Below are 13,301 nucleotides of genomic sequence, written 5' to 3'. Positions count from 1 at the left end.
GGGAAACGTCACACCAAAGGGTGGTACCTGTGGGGCCGCAGTACACCTGGGCTAATTGCAACCCGGAGGCGGAGGAGGCGTACTCGGAGGTAACGTCTTCCAGACGCTGAGCCTCCGCTAGCTCCTGAAAATCGACCACCGTCGCAACAGAGGAAATGGCCGGGCGGGACAGGGCGTCAGCAACGGCGTTGAGCCTACCCGCGATGTGGCGGACATCCGTGGTGAACTCCGAATTGAGGGTGTGGTGCCATTGCTGGCGGGCCGACCACGGATCCGAGAACTTAGAAAAAGCAAACGTGAGGGGCTTGTGATCCGTATAGGCGACAAAAACACGGCCCCCAAAAAATAGCGAAAATGACGGACAGCTAAATAAAGGGCCAGGAGCTCCCTGTCGAAAGCACTGTAGTTCAGCTCAGGCCGAGTAAGCTGCCGGCTGAAGAATGCCAGAAGCTGCCAGTGACCATCGACCTGCTGCTCTAAGACCCCACCCACTGCCACGGCTGAGGCGTCCACCGTCAGGGCCGTGGGGGCCGAGGAGCGGGGGTGCACGAGCATGGTGGCGTTGGCGAGGGCCTGCTTGACCGCGTCGAAGGCCGCCTCGGCAGCTGTGGTCCAGACCAACTCAGCGGGATTACCCGCGAGGCATTGATAAAGGGGACGCATGATCGAGCTGCCGCAGGCACGAACCGGTGATAAAAATTCACCATGCCCACGAACTCCTGCAAACCCTTGATGGTGGTCGGGCGGGGAAAGGCGCGGACAGCATCCACCTTGGTGGGCAATGGAGTGGCACCGGCCGGTGTGACCCGGTGGCCCAGGAAATCCACCGAGGACAGGCCAAACTGGCATTTGGACGGGTGGAGGATGAGGCCATGGGCCTGCAGCCTTTGGAACACAGTGCGAAGATGGACCAGGTTGCTCTGGGACCGAACGGCTAGCGATCAGGATGTCATCGAGGTAAATAAATACAAAAGACAACCCCCGACCCACATGATCCATGAGACGCTGGAATGCCTGAGCCGCGTTTTTGAGACCGAACGGCAGGCGCAACCACTCGAATAAACCAAACGGAGTAATCGTAGCCGTCTTGGGCCCACGTCGGCAACGATGAACTCCCAATGGTAGGTGGCCGGCCTGAAGGACAGGGACATGGCTCTCTTGCCGTAGCTGCGGATGGGACTGCCGTTGACCGCGATGAGGGGCGGACCCTTCCTACCTGCTCGAACTTCACGGCCGTAGGGAGGCACGATGCTAACGACCGCTCCCGTATCGACCAGGAACACAGTGCCGGTATCTCGATCATTGACGTAGAGGCGGCGATTGCGGCCGTTCGAGACTGCCTCTATGTTCAATCGGCCGAGGCATTTCCCGAAAAGGTGCACGGGGCCCTGCAATTTCGGGCATCCCCGCCCCACCGCTGGTGGAAGAAACACCAGCCGCACCTGTGCGGCTCTGCTGCGTGGGCCCGCTGCAAAATGGCGGACGCGGCAGTCCCGTCTTGGCGGGCTTTCTGCAAAATGGCGGCCGATGCGCCGTCATCTTGGCCGCGCGGCCGGTCGCCCCTAGGTCTGGAAACCCGGTTTATCGACTCGTCGCCCGCCGGGGCCTCCGTCACTAGGGCGTCCACCTTCTCCGTGAATGCCACCGGGTCTGCGAAGGAGACGTCTGCCAAGACTAACCTGACGTCTCGGGGCAACTTCTCCCGGAATGCCGCTTCGAACATGATGCACGGCTGGTGGTCGCCGATCAAGGTAAGCATCTCAGTCATTAAAGCGGACGGTAGTCGATCCCCTAGATCCGGTAGATGTAGGAGCTTAAGAGCCCGCTGGTTCTGGCTAAAGCCGCAAACCCTCAGGAGGAGCCTTTTTTTGCCCCTCGTACTTCTCGTTTTGAGGGGGGGTTGGTCAGGTACTGTCCCACCCACGCGGCCACCTCGGGCTGTAGGCAGCTTACCAGATGGTGGAACTTCTCCTGGTCCTCCACGATTTTTTGATGTGGAGCTGGGACTCCACCTGTACAAACCACAGGTGGACCCAGAATGGGCCCAGAACGGGGGCAGGTGAACGGCGTTCGTGTTGGGCTGCTCACTGTTCGCTCCCTCCATCTTCTTGTGATCAACGATCACGTCAGGGTCACCAATGTGGCGAGTCCAGAAGCGGGTGAGTGTTGAAGACGAAGTTTATTTGCATGGGCAAAAACCCCGTAACAAACGCAATACTCACAACTATCGACAACCAACGAATACGTCCTTATCAGACGGAGTACTACACTAGACTGACTTGTCTCTCCCGCGCTGGCCCACCTCGTGGCATCGTTAGCCAATCCGAGGGTTCGATCTCTCAGCCAATCCCTATGTCCCTACACAATACTGATTCCCAAGAGAGTTCCATTTGTTTGATATCTCCAAGAGCTTCATGGTATAGAATCATAACCATGCAGTTTTGGGTTGACTAAAGCATACGTGACAGCATTGATAGACACTGGAGGTGTTGGACTATAATGACAGATTAGTTAGGTTGACTTGTTCAAAGGTTCAAAGGTCAGTTTATTGTCACATGTACTAATTAAAGTACAATGAAACTCGAATTACCATAGAGCCAAACTAAAAAAAAGCAACAAGACAACTACATAAAAGTTAACATAAACATCTACCACAGCGGATACCCCATATTCCTCACTGTGATGGAAGGCAATCCTCCTTATTCTCCCGCGGTCGGGGCAGTCAAACCATCCGCAGTTGGGGTGGTCGAAGCCCCCGCGGCCGGGGTGATCAAAGCTCCCGCGTCGGGGCGGCTGAAGCTCCTGCAGCTTGGAGCTCCTGAAGTCGGTCTCTAACCAGAGACCACGAGCTCCACGATGTTAAAGTCCGTAGGCTCCCACGGTTGGAGCTCCTGAAGTTGGTCTCCAACAGAGGCCGCCAACTCCTCGATGTTAGATGGAGATTCAATATGGAAAACAATTGCATCTCTGTCGAGGTAAGAGATTTTAAAAAGTTTCCCCCAACTCCCCACCCCCCCCCCCCCCCACCTCCCACATAAAACAATCTAAAGAACACTAAAACATACATTTAACACATGCTATAAAAGAACAAAGATGAAAGGCACAGACGGACTGTTGGCGAGGCAAGGCCATTGGCAAGGCAGCCATCGCTGGCGCTACGGTGGTCATTGTAAATTATCGGATCTGTCTTCACTGACATGATGGAATAACTTCCAAAATCTTCCTGCTGTGACTCTCTGAGAGACAATAGACAATAGGTGCAGGAGTAGGCCATTCGGCCCTTCGAGCCAGCACCGCCATTCAATGTGATCATGGTTGATCATTCACAATCAGTATCCCGTTCCTGCCTTCTCCCCATACCCCCGAAAACAGCCGAGAGTCGGTTAAAAGAAGCCTTGCAGGTGCTTTTCAAAAATCAGTGTCTTCAATAAATGTGAGTATCTCGAAAACATTCACTGGTTTGCTACATAGTGCCTCTGATAGAAAGGGAAGCATTGGTAAGTTTAGAAAGTGCATCCCTTGAAGTCAGTCGCACAATTGGATGTGCACATAGATCAAGTGTGTGTGTTGTCTATACCATTCAGAAAATGTACTGCTACCATCGTCCTGATCCAGACAAGTGCTATTACGTGGCTCAATATTCTAGTACTCAAAAGATTTTCTGGGTTACATTGCACACACTGGGAACATATCCAAAGATGTGCAGGTTTGTAGGTTAAACTGTCTACTTCTTTGGGAGTTACTTAGTGTTGAGGATGACGTTTCCATTCCCATTCTGTGAGCTCAGAAGCGGCTGATGAAGCCAACATGAGATTCATTGAGTATGCCACAGATTGAGGTAGGAGATGCTTGATAGATGAGTGGGTTGTTTGAGAGGTGATGTACACTTTCACTGGTTACACTCGCTTCTGTGTGTTCTTGATGAACGAACACCAGGTACTAAAAGCCATCCCAAATGCTGCTCTATTTTAATGGGATTTGGATTCCCAGAAATCGGTGGGGATAACACATTTTTCAAGGAGATTTTGAGAACATCCTTGTAACACTTCCTCTATTCACCTGGTGGGCTCTTGCCATGATAGAACTTTGAATTGACCACACTATTATTGAGAGTTCATTTTCTTTTACTTTCCCAGGGCTCCCTATTCAGTTCCCAAATGTCTTAAAAAATGTATGTGTAAAGGAGAAAGGTAAAGCTCGCTTGGAGTGTGAACTGAGCTCCAAGAATGTTCGAATCAAGTGGTTAAAGAATGGCAAGGTTATTACTCGATCCCCAAAGTATAATATGATGCAGGAAGGAAGACGTGTGGAATTGATTATTGATGATGCTGAGCTCGATGATGCTGGAGAATACACAGTTGTTGCGACACAAGACAGTGATGTGCGAGAGTACACCTGTTCGTCTACATTGAATGTTGTAGGTAAGGAGAACACATTTTACGGAAGAAAAATGTTGTCATACTCAACAAGCCTGCCTTTTGTAATAAACTAAATTCACCAACCTACATTTTCATCATAATCCTGTTTTCTACAAATTAATTATCTATTTAAAAGAATCAAATTGTTTCCATTTGTGTATCATTTCTCATGTCATGTCTATGTCACATGTCACAATGTAATTGTTGTAATTTATTTAGTAACTCGTTTATTCTTTGAGTAAAAAAATTCCCTCTCATGTTTTTCTTTTTCTAAATTTATCATTTTAATCTCTATTTTCCATTGCTTGAATTCTTATTTGGTATGAAAATTTTGCAATGACAATCCTTTTCATATGAACCCAATTATTAAATCAATTGGAATTTGATAGATTTTTTTGCGACAATAAGGTACATTGTTATATATGTTATAATAAGAAAATAACTGCAGATGCTGGTACAAATTGAAGGTGTTTATTCACAAAATGCTGGAGTAACTCAGCAGGTCAGGCAGCATCTCAGGAGAGAAGGAATGGGTGACATTTCAGATCGAGACCCTTCTTCAGACTGATGTCAGGGGGGCGGGACAAAGGAAGGATCGTTGTAATAACATACATTGTTATGGTAAGAAGAAAATGAAGAGTAAATATGCAGTAAAATTATCAAATCAGCAGCAATATACAAGTAAATGCATGAGATATAGGCTCATGCACGTGTAAGCAGGTGTGAGCTGAAGAAGATATGTGAAGCAGGTAATGTGATTATATGCACTCAAAAGATTGCATATTGGATTGGGGCAGGGTTAAAATGCATGGTCACGAAGACTATGATTGAGATAGGCTTGGTTGTTGCAATATGAGACATTTGAGGGAAGAATATACAATCAGGATGCCAAACGAGTACTTTATATTAGGATGTGTGGCTGGGCAAGCATTAAACTGTATAATTAAAAGGGAGTAAGAGAATATGAAAGATTGCATCAGTAGATGCACAATAAATATGTTTATGAGTGCGTAATTGGGAGTATATGGTTTGTATGATTTGGGGGAGATTAATATATGAAATTGGAATGTGTAAGAGTACATAATCAGAAACACCTAATTTCTTTGATTAAGAGAGTATGGAGGTACACTCAAGGGATTGAAAATACATGATTATAAGTTTGTAATCAGTCATCAGTTTAAAAGTAAATTATCTGACTGCACTTCTGGGTTTATCGAACTTTGCTATATGAAGAAGGGTCTCGACCCGAAGCGTCACCCATTCCTTCTCTCCAGAGATGCTGCCTGTCCCGTTGAGTTACTCCAGCTTTTTGTGTCTATCTTTGCTATATGAAGATTGTTTATTCCATTTCTTGCATTACAATACATAACATACTTTACATTTGAAGTAATGTGCGTTGGGATATTTTGAAGGGTCATTAAAGGCACTGTCTCAAGTCTTGCTTTCTTCCTCTTTGTTTAATCTTCAAACATTTTCAGATCGTTTTGCCACAGTAAAGAGTGGAATGACCGATATTCATGCTCAGTCAGGACAGCCTGCAGAGTTCTGTGTGGTATTGAATGATGAGAAAGTTGATGGAGTGTGGCTAAAGAATGGAAAAGAGGTATGTTTTTTATTAGAATGCAAGTAATTATGATGACTTTCAGTAATGATTTGGAATAGAGATATAGGTTTCAAGGTTTTAAGGTCAGTTTATTGTCACATGTACCAATTAAGGTACAGTGAAATATGAGTTACCAAAGTGAAAAGCAACAAGACACACAATCACATAAAAGTTAACAAAAACATCCACCACAGTGGATTCCACATTCCTCACTGTGATGAAGGCAATAAAGTTCAATCTGCTTCCTCTTTGTTCTCCCGCGGTCAGGGCAGTCAAACCATCCGCAGTCGGGTGATCAAAGCCCCCGCAACAGACGATCGAAGCCCTCGTGCCGGGATGATCGAAACTCCACGTTGGGGCGGTTGAAACTCTCTCCGCGGCATGGAGCTCCCAAATCGGCCTCTTCTTACCAGAGACCACGGGCTTCACGATGTTAAAGTCCACAGGCCCCGCGGTTGGAGCTTCGATCCCTGGCAAAGGGATAGCAAGCTCGGCAATGTTAAAGTTCTGCAGACTCCTGCGGCTTGGAGCGCCGTGTCGGTCTCCAGGAAAGGCCGCCAACTCCATGATGTTAGGCCGCAGTGGGGACAGAGATACGATATAGAAATAAATCGCATCTCTGTCATGGTAAAAGATTAAAAAAAGTTTCCCCCAATTCCCCCCCACCCCCACATAAAACAAACCAAGGAACACTAAAACATACTTTTAACACATACTAAAAATAACAAAAAGAGGAAAGGACAGACAGACTGTTGGCGCGGCACCACTGCTGGCTGTTTTTTAATGGTGGTTGAATGATAGCAATATACTGTGATTGGGTGAAGATTGTCATCTTAATCCTCCCATTTATTCCAACACATCGTTGTTTGTTGTAGAACCCCATCCTGTGCCACATGCTCAGCAAATTGAAGATGGAATTTAACCAGAATGAAATGTATTAAATGCATATCAAATGTTAAAAGTCATTGCAACATAAAAAGAAGGAGCAGGACTAGACCATAAGAGCCTAGACCATATGAGCTTAGACCATTTGAGCCTGTTCTTTGACTCCTTGATGTCGGTTCCAATGATCCCCATAACCATTGATATGCTTTGAGGCCAAAGTCCATTGCTCACCACCAAAGTCCACGGGGGTGGATTGTACTGAGATTTCACGCCTGTTTAGTTTAGTTTAGTTTAGAGATACAGCGCGGAAACAGGCCCTTCGGCCCACCGAGTTCGACTGACCAGCGATCCCCGCACATTAACACTATCCTACACACACTAGATTACATTTACTCCAAGCCAATTATCCTAACATACCTGTACGTCTTTGGAATGTGGAAGGAAACCGAAGATCTCGGAGAAAACCCACGCGGTTACAGGGAGAACGTACAAACTCCAAACAGACAGCACCCATAGTCGGGATCGAACCCGGGTCTCCGGCGCTTCCAAAATAGCTGATCCTTTATTCTGAGACTATTCTTAGTCCCAGGTTATCCAACCAAGAGAAAAGGCCTCTCAATTTATTTGTTGTCGATCCCTATAACTATCAGTGAGATCTTCTCCCATTTTTCTATGAAGTTGTACAATCACAAAGACTTTCTCTTTTACTCTACTTACTTTTGCAACAGATGCCAACATACTATTTGCCTTCCAAATTTCTAACGTCTCTATTTCGCCGATAATATCTTTTGACTAAATCCCATCCAGAAGTACGTTTTGTTTTAATGCTGGAATATACACTTGTGTATTCTTTTTTATTTATTATGTTATCAAGTGTTTGCATTCATTTACATACTTCATGAAGCCTTTGAATAAATATTAAATGGGTACATGTTTGCATCTAGGTCTATTGTCATGGTTGTTTTTGTGCTGCGGGTGATGTGAGTTATGTAAATGAAACAATTTATTTGTTCTTAGTCCTTGAGATTCAATTAATTTGGAGAATGCTAAAGTCCTCATGATGGTGCAGTTGGTTGTCTTTTTATTGAGATGTGAATGCTGAATTATTATCCTACTCTCATAAAAGGCATTTATAATGTAAGTTGTTTCATACTTCCCTGGTTCCAGGTAGAAATGCAACATTACTCAGAGAGATTTCATTACTTCTACAGGGATTCCGATCGTTATATTTGCAGGAAAAATTCAGTCACATTGAAGAAATGTACATTCACGCAAATACGTTGCAAGAAGATAGAGGCTGGCCAGAATGTTTCATATTGCCCTTATGCTTGTAGTTTCTTCCCATGCTTATCTTATTTTCTTTTTTGCATTTCATTCAGAACTGTATGAAATCTCTACCAATGTTACTGGCGCTTTAACATTCCCCTCTAAGATATATTCTTGAAACTTGCCCCAAGATCCCAGCTGAACCATCTCCTACAATTTATTTCCAATCAATCCACTGAACTATCTATTTATTTTCTGACCCCCATCTGCCCAATCTCATTCAAGGTGCCAGTCATATTTGTGAAATAACCTTTTTTTTAATTTAATGCCTATGAAATTTAATCCCCTCAATCTAGTTGCAACACCCTGACTCATATAGCGTGCCATTCTTCACTATACATGGTTGTACTATAGAAATGACAAAAATATAAGAAAGTAAATTTATAAAGTAGGTGAATGCCTTCTATATTTGTCTTCTATCTTTGTTTTATTCCAGTTCTTTTAGTACACATAACTGATCTTTATTGTTTTTTTCCGGTATAACTCATTCTCTCATTATTTTTTAAAACAGCAGGTTAAATCCTGTTCCTAATTATATGTTTTTGTTATGCTCAGGTAACAGACACAAAAAACATACAGGTTGTAAAGCAAGGAGCAGTGCATAAATTGATTATAAATAACGTGGATAATGATAGTGAAGGAACGTACACATTCAAAGCAAAAGGAGCAGAGAGTGAGGCCACACTCTCAATTGCAGGTATTGAATATTGAATGGTAATCAAACCATTAAAGTTAGAACTAAAACAGAAAATGCTGGAACCACTCAACAGGACAGGTCGCATCTATGGGAAGAGAAGCAGAGACAATGTTCCCCCATCCTACTACTTTCTCCTCCCCTCACCCTTAGATCATTCCACCTATATCCCTTCCTAGATTTTACTCCTTTTCTCCCCTTATCATTTTATCCTTTTGTCTACTTTTTTATCTCATGCCTTTATCCGTTCATCTGCCAATCAATATCTCTTCATCTGTATCCATCTATAACAGTCTGCAGAAGGGACCCAGCCCAAAATATAATCTGTCCATGTCCTCCAGAAATGCTACCTGACCCGCTGACTTACACCAGCCTTTTGTGTTTTCCTCAAGATCCCAGCATCAGCAATTCCTTGTTTTGCAATGTTTCAGATTGGAGACCGTTCATCAGAACAGAAAAGGAGACAAAAGAGGGCACATTAGTGCTAGAATGCACTTATTTCAATAAAATGCAGCTTAAAAAAACCCAATAATGTTGAACATGTGCAGGCAAATTTTAATGTTCTTTGCCTGGGGATTATTTGATATAAAATCTGTCTATCAAAATCCATTTTTCCTTTGTAAAACATTGTGAAAACTGATTGGCCAAAATTGAATTTAAAGAGCCATTTCCATATTGGTAGCCCTTTCTGCCCAATGCTCCCTTATAAATTATATTTCTTTCCTTGTACTCAAACCGACAAGTTGAATGAAATTATGGCTTAGATATCTTGCCATTTTAGCCAGAAGAAGAAAACTCACTGTCAGATAGTTGATTAGTATTCCACAATGATCTCTTGATGTAATAAGACTACAGCTTTGGAAGTTGAAATATTTCTTTGTTCTTTTCCTTTTTTGCAGATCCACCCATTATTGATGCTGATGTACTTGCAGCATTGGCCAAGGATCCAATCACTGTCAAAGCAGGACATACAGCAACAATTAAGATTCCTTTTAAAGGGAAACCTATTCCCAAAATTACATGGAGCAAAGATGGTATTGAGGTTTTTGAAGATCATAGAACACAGATAGAGAAGAGTCCTACACAGTCTGTATTAGTACTAAACAATTGTGTACGGGAGGACAGTGGAATTGTCACATTTAAACTTAAGAGTGATTGTGGCTCTGCTTCAGCTAATCTGCAGCTAAATGTCATTGGTAAGTCAAAGAAACACTACGTAATTTTCTGTCATTACCTTTTTTTTCTCTTTCTTTCTCTTTTACCAACACATACCGCCATCCTTCCCAACAGTCATGTTATCCTTTCACCAGAAACACTGCATTATTTCAATAAAACTGTTCACCACTTCCTTGTTGGGCTCAATTTTGGATGCTGAGATCCTGGAAAAAACAAACAATAAATAGGAACTATTTGAGCTTCACAAACAAAAGTATGCAGTCTTCCAACAGCATAACAATATGTTGTGCTTAAGATTTCTTTCTTAATGCCTTAAAAATCATCCTGCTTTCCCATTTATTTAATACAGATAGACCTAAACCTCCTCACGGAACAGTGGAATTCTTGGAACACACTGGGAAATGTATTTCAATGAAATGGAAGGCACCACGTGATAATGGGGGCAAACCAGTGACAAGCTTTATCATTGAAAGGAAACTTGTTGGAAAGAAATCATGGATCAAGGTTGGTGAGGTTGATGGCAACACCACAAACTTCTCCACGAATAAGGTTGATGAAGGAAAGGCATACCAGTACCGAATCCGAGCAGTAAATTCTGAAGGAATGAGTGATCCCCGAGATTCTGATGAGGTCTTTGCTGGTGAACCAATTGGTAAGTACACATTTAGTTTGCCATCTGCAATTAATAATGGAATACAGATTGTAGAAGTTGAAATTATGAAAATAAGCATGAAACTAGGATTTTTTAACTAATGGGGCAAATTTTACTCTGTATGAAAGTGTTAAGAAAATCCAAATCCCATTATTTGTTGTTATTACTCGAGGGCACATGGGGGAATTTAAATTTAATCCAACATTGAATACATATTGACAATTCTACATATCCATATCCCTGATGCAGTTCATGATTTTAGGAACAATTCTATTCCTCTGATTTCTCATCAATTTTGCATTCTCCTTAACGTATCTAATATTTTGGTACACAATTACACATATGAAATCTTCAAAATTCCAGCCGGGAAACTATTGCCTGAATTTATCCATCAGTATCTTATTCCACACAACTATTGAAATCTTCAAGTTTAATTAAATGGCTATTCTGCTCATGAACTAATCACACTTGAAAATATCACTGGGATGCAGTATTCAAAATTATTTTTTCAGTTTGAATTAATTGTCCACTGATATTTTCACTTGGGAAATATTTGATACATGTTGGTATCAAAATACTACATATCACTAATGTGTGAGCAGCCATAGATATCGAAACAGTAGTATGAAGAAATGTTTCCCAATTTCCTTTTCTTTTGCATATTAAAACAAAAATGTAAATTCACCTAAACTTCAGGATTTTTCCCTAGTAAAGCAGCATATGCTTGGAAGGTCGTAACTGATTAACCACATTTTAATATTTTTCTACAACAGCTGAATATTAGCTGGCAGAATTTTACATGGAAAATAAAATTAGAATCATCCTCCTCTTCACTTAACATATATTTGCTCTGCTAAGCCTAAAAGTAGCCTATTTCAGAGCATATGAAGTGAAATATTAGTTGCAAAGGTTGCATTGCTAAATATACAATCAAAGAAAATTTTTAAAAGATGAGGTAAAATTAGAGGAACATCCTCAAAGTAATGAGGATTCGAATGTTTATTGCTTACTACAAATTTTAATTCAATTTTCCCTTGTCATTTTTAGAGACCGTTTTTATCATTCAGGTCCCCCTTTCACCATAAAATTGTGTAACACCATTACCTTGTTAAACCTACAGAGGTGACATATATTAAAAAATAATGTTTTTCCATTATATTCTCAGAGTCACCTGATATGGCATCGCAACCCCAGGTCACGGATGTTACCAAGGATGCCATCACCATTACATGGACACCACCAGTGCAGGATGGAGGTGCCCCAGTGCTTGGGTATATTGTAGAAAGAAGGAAGAAAGGCAGTAATCATTGGATTCCTGCCACTAAGGAGCCAATTCAAGGTTAATTTCTGACTGCTTTATGCATTTATTTTGGAATATTGTTGAAAATTTGCTCTTTGCCAGAGAAGAAAATTGGTCAATTTTGGTAGACAAATGAATAGCTCAGCTCATAGATCACTTTTGAAACAAAAATATTACATTAAAAATATTGAATAAAGATGTCCCTTCAGGATTCTGCCTATTTTTGGGTGAGAGTCCAAAAACTCTGGGTACATAACATGGGATAGACTGGTATTTCCTCTCCCTCAATGGTGTCAGTGCATTTTTCTCATGATGTTGTGGTTATGAAATGTAGCTTCAAGCTTCTTGCTTCCCCTTCCTTCATTTACCTGTTGAAGACCCTGGTCTCCTTCATTTTGTCTTGACACCCCTATGTCATTCTCTACCATACCAAAGGCAGCTTTGTTTCTCTGGCTGAAATAGTGCTCTGCTGACTAGATGCACAAATTGAGATGAGGAGCCAAGGAACGCGACAGACCTGTTGCCCAATGACAGGCAAATACCGTGGATGGAATGAAATTATCATAGTTTTCTCAATGCATGGGAGTCACAGCAGACTTTTTTGTTCATGATCACCAAATATCTGCCTATTCATGATTCATGATTGGGAACCAATGATTTCTCTGAATTATTTGAATAGGTCTGTGGAGTAATAATCCAAAAGTATATTTACATTACATACAATTCATTTCATTGGTTTTATGCATAGTGTTTTCAATTAACTGAATAATATGTTTAATTCAGCGAAATTGTCTGAATCATAGCAAATTTCACAGTGAGAATGGAAGATTATGCTAAAGTTAAAATCCTGGCTCAGGGTCTAAATTCCAAGTATATACTTGGACTGGATATTATATTTCCAGTACTGGTAAAATAGCTGAGCCGCACTTTAATGTCAGAATTGTGAAAACAGCAATCTTACATCCTTCTCGGTAAATGTATATATTTTTTTCATCCAGACACGAAGTTTACTGCTGATGGATTATTGGAAGATATGGAGTATGAGTTCCGTGTTACAGCAATTAATCGTGCAGGAATTGGTCAGCCTAGCGTTGCATCCAACTCAGTGGTGGCTAAAGATCCTATCCGTGAGTAACAAGATCCTTACCTGCCTCATGCGGCCTTTTTAAAACTGCTCCTTTCTCTTCTGCTAGTAGTGCCAGTCTGAAATTAACAATCTCCGCACCTTGCTTACACATCATTTTTGA

General features: G+C 42.2%; 1 protein-coding gene across 1 annotated transcript in view; it reads left to right on the top strand.

Annotated features, from left to right (window-relative positions):
• Positions 1-13,301, top strand: part of LOC144602076 (immunoglobulin superfamily member 22-like) — a 47,082-nt gene that overhangs the window by 19,058 nt on the left and 14,723 nt on the right. Inside the window, exons 10-16 of the mRNA XM_078414769.1 lie at positions 4,137-4,421; positions 5,897-6,021; positions 8,788-8,929; positions 9,826-10,122; positions 10,452-10,754; positions 11,920-12,093; positions 13,053-13,181. Coding sequence (XP_078270895.1) covers positions 4,137-4,421; positions 5,897-6,021; positions 8,788-8,929; positions 9,826-10,122; positions 10,452-10,754; positions 11,920-12,093; positions 13,053-13,181 — 1,455 coding nt within the window. The remainder of the gene's footprint in view (positions 1-4,136; positions 4,422-5,896; positions 6,022-8,787; positions 8,930-9,825; positions 10,123-10,451; positions 10,755-11,919; positions 12,094-13,052; positions 13,182-13,301) is intronic.

The sequence above is a fragment of the Rhinoraja longicauda genome, chromosome 18 (assembly GCF_053455715.1).
Source record: "Rhinoraja longicauda isolate Sanriku21f chromosome 18, sRhiLon1.1, whole genome shotgun sequence".
NCBI classification, from domain to species: Eukaryota; Metazoa; Chordata; class Chondrichthyes; order Rajiformes; family Arhynchobatidae; genus Rhinoraja; species Rhinoraja longicauda.
This window is presented reverse-complemented; position numbering and strand designations above follow the sequence as displayed.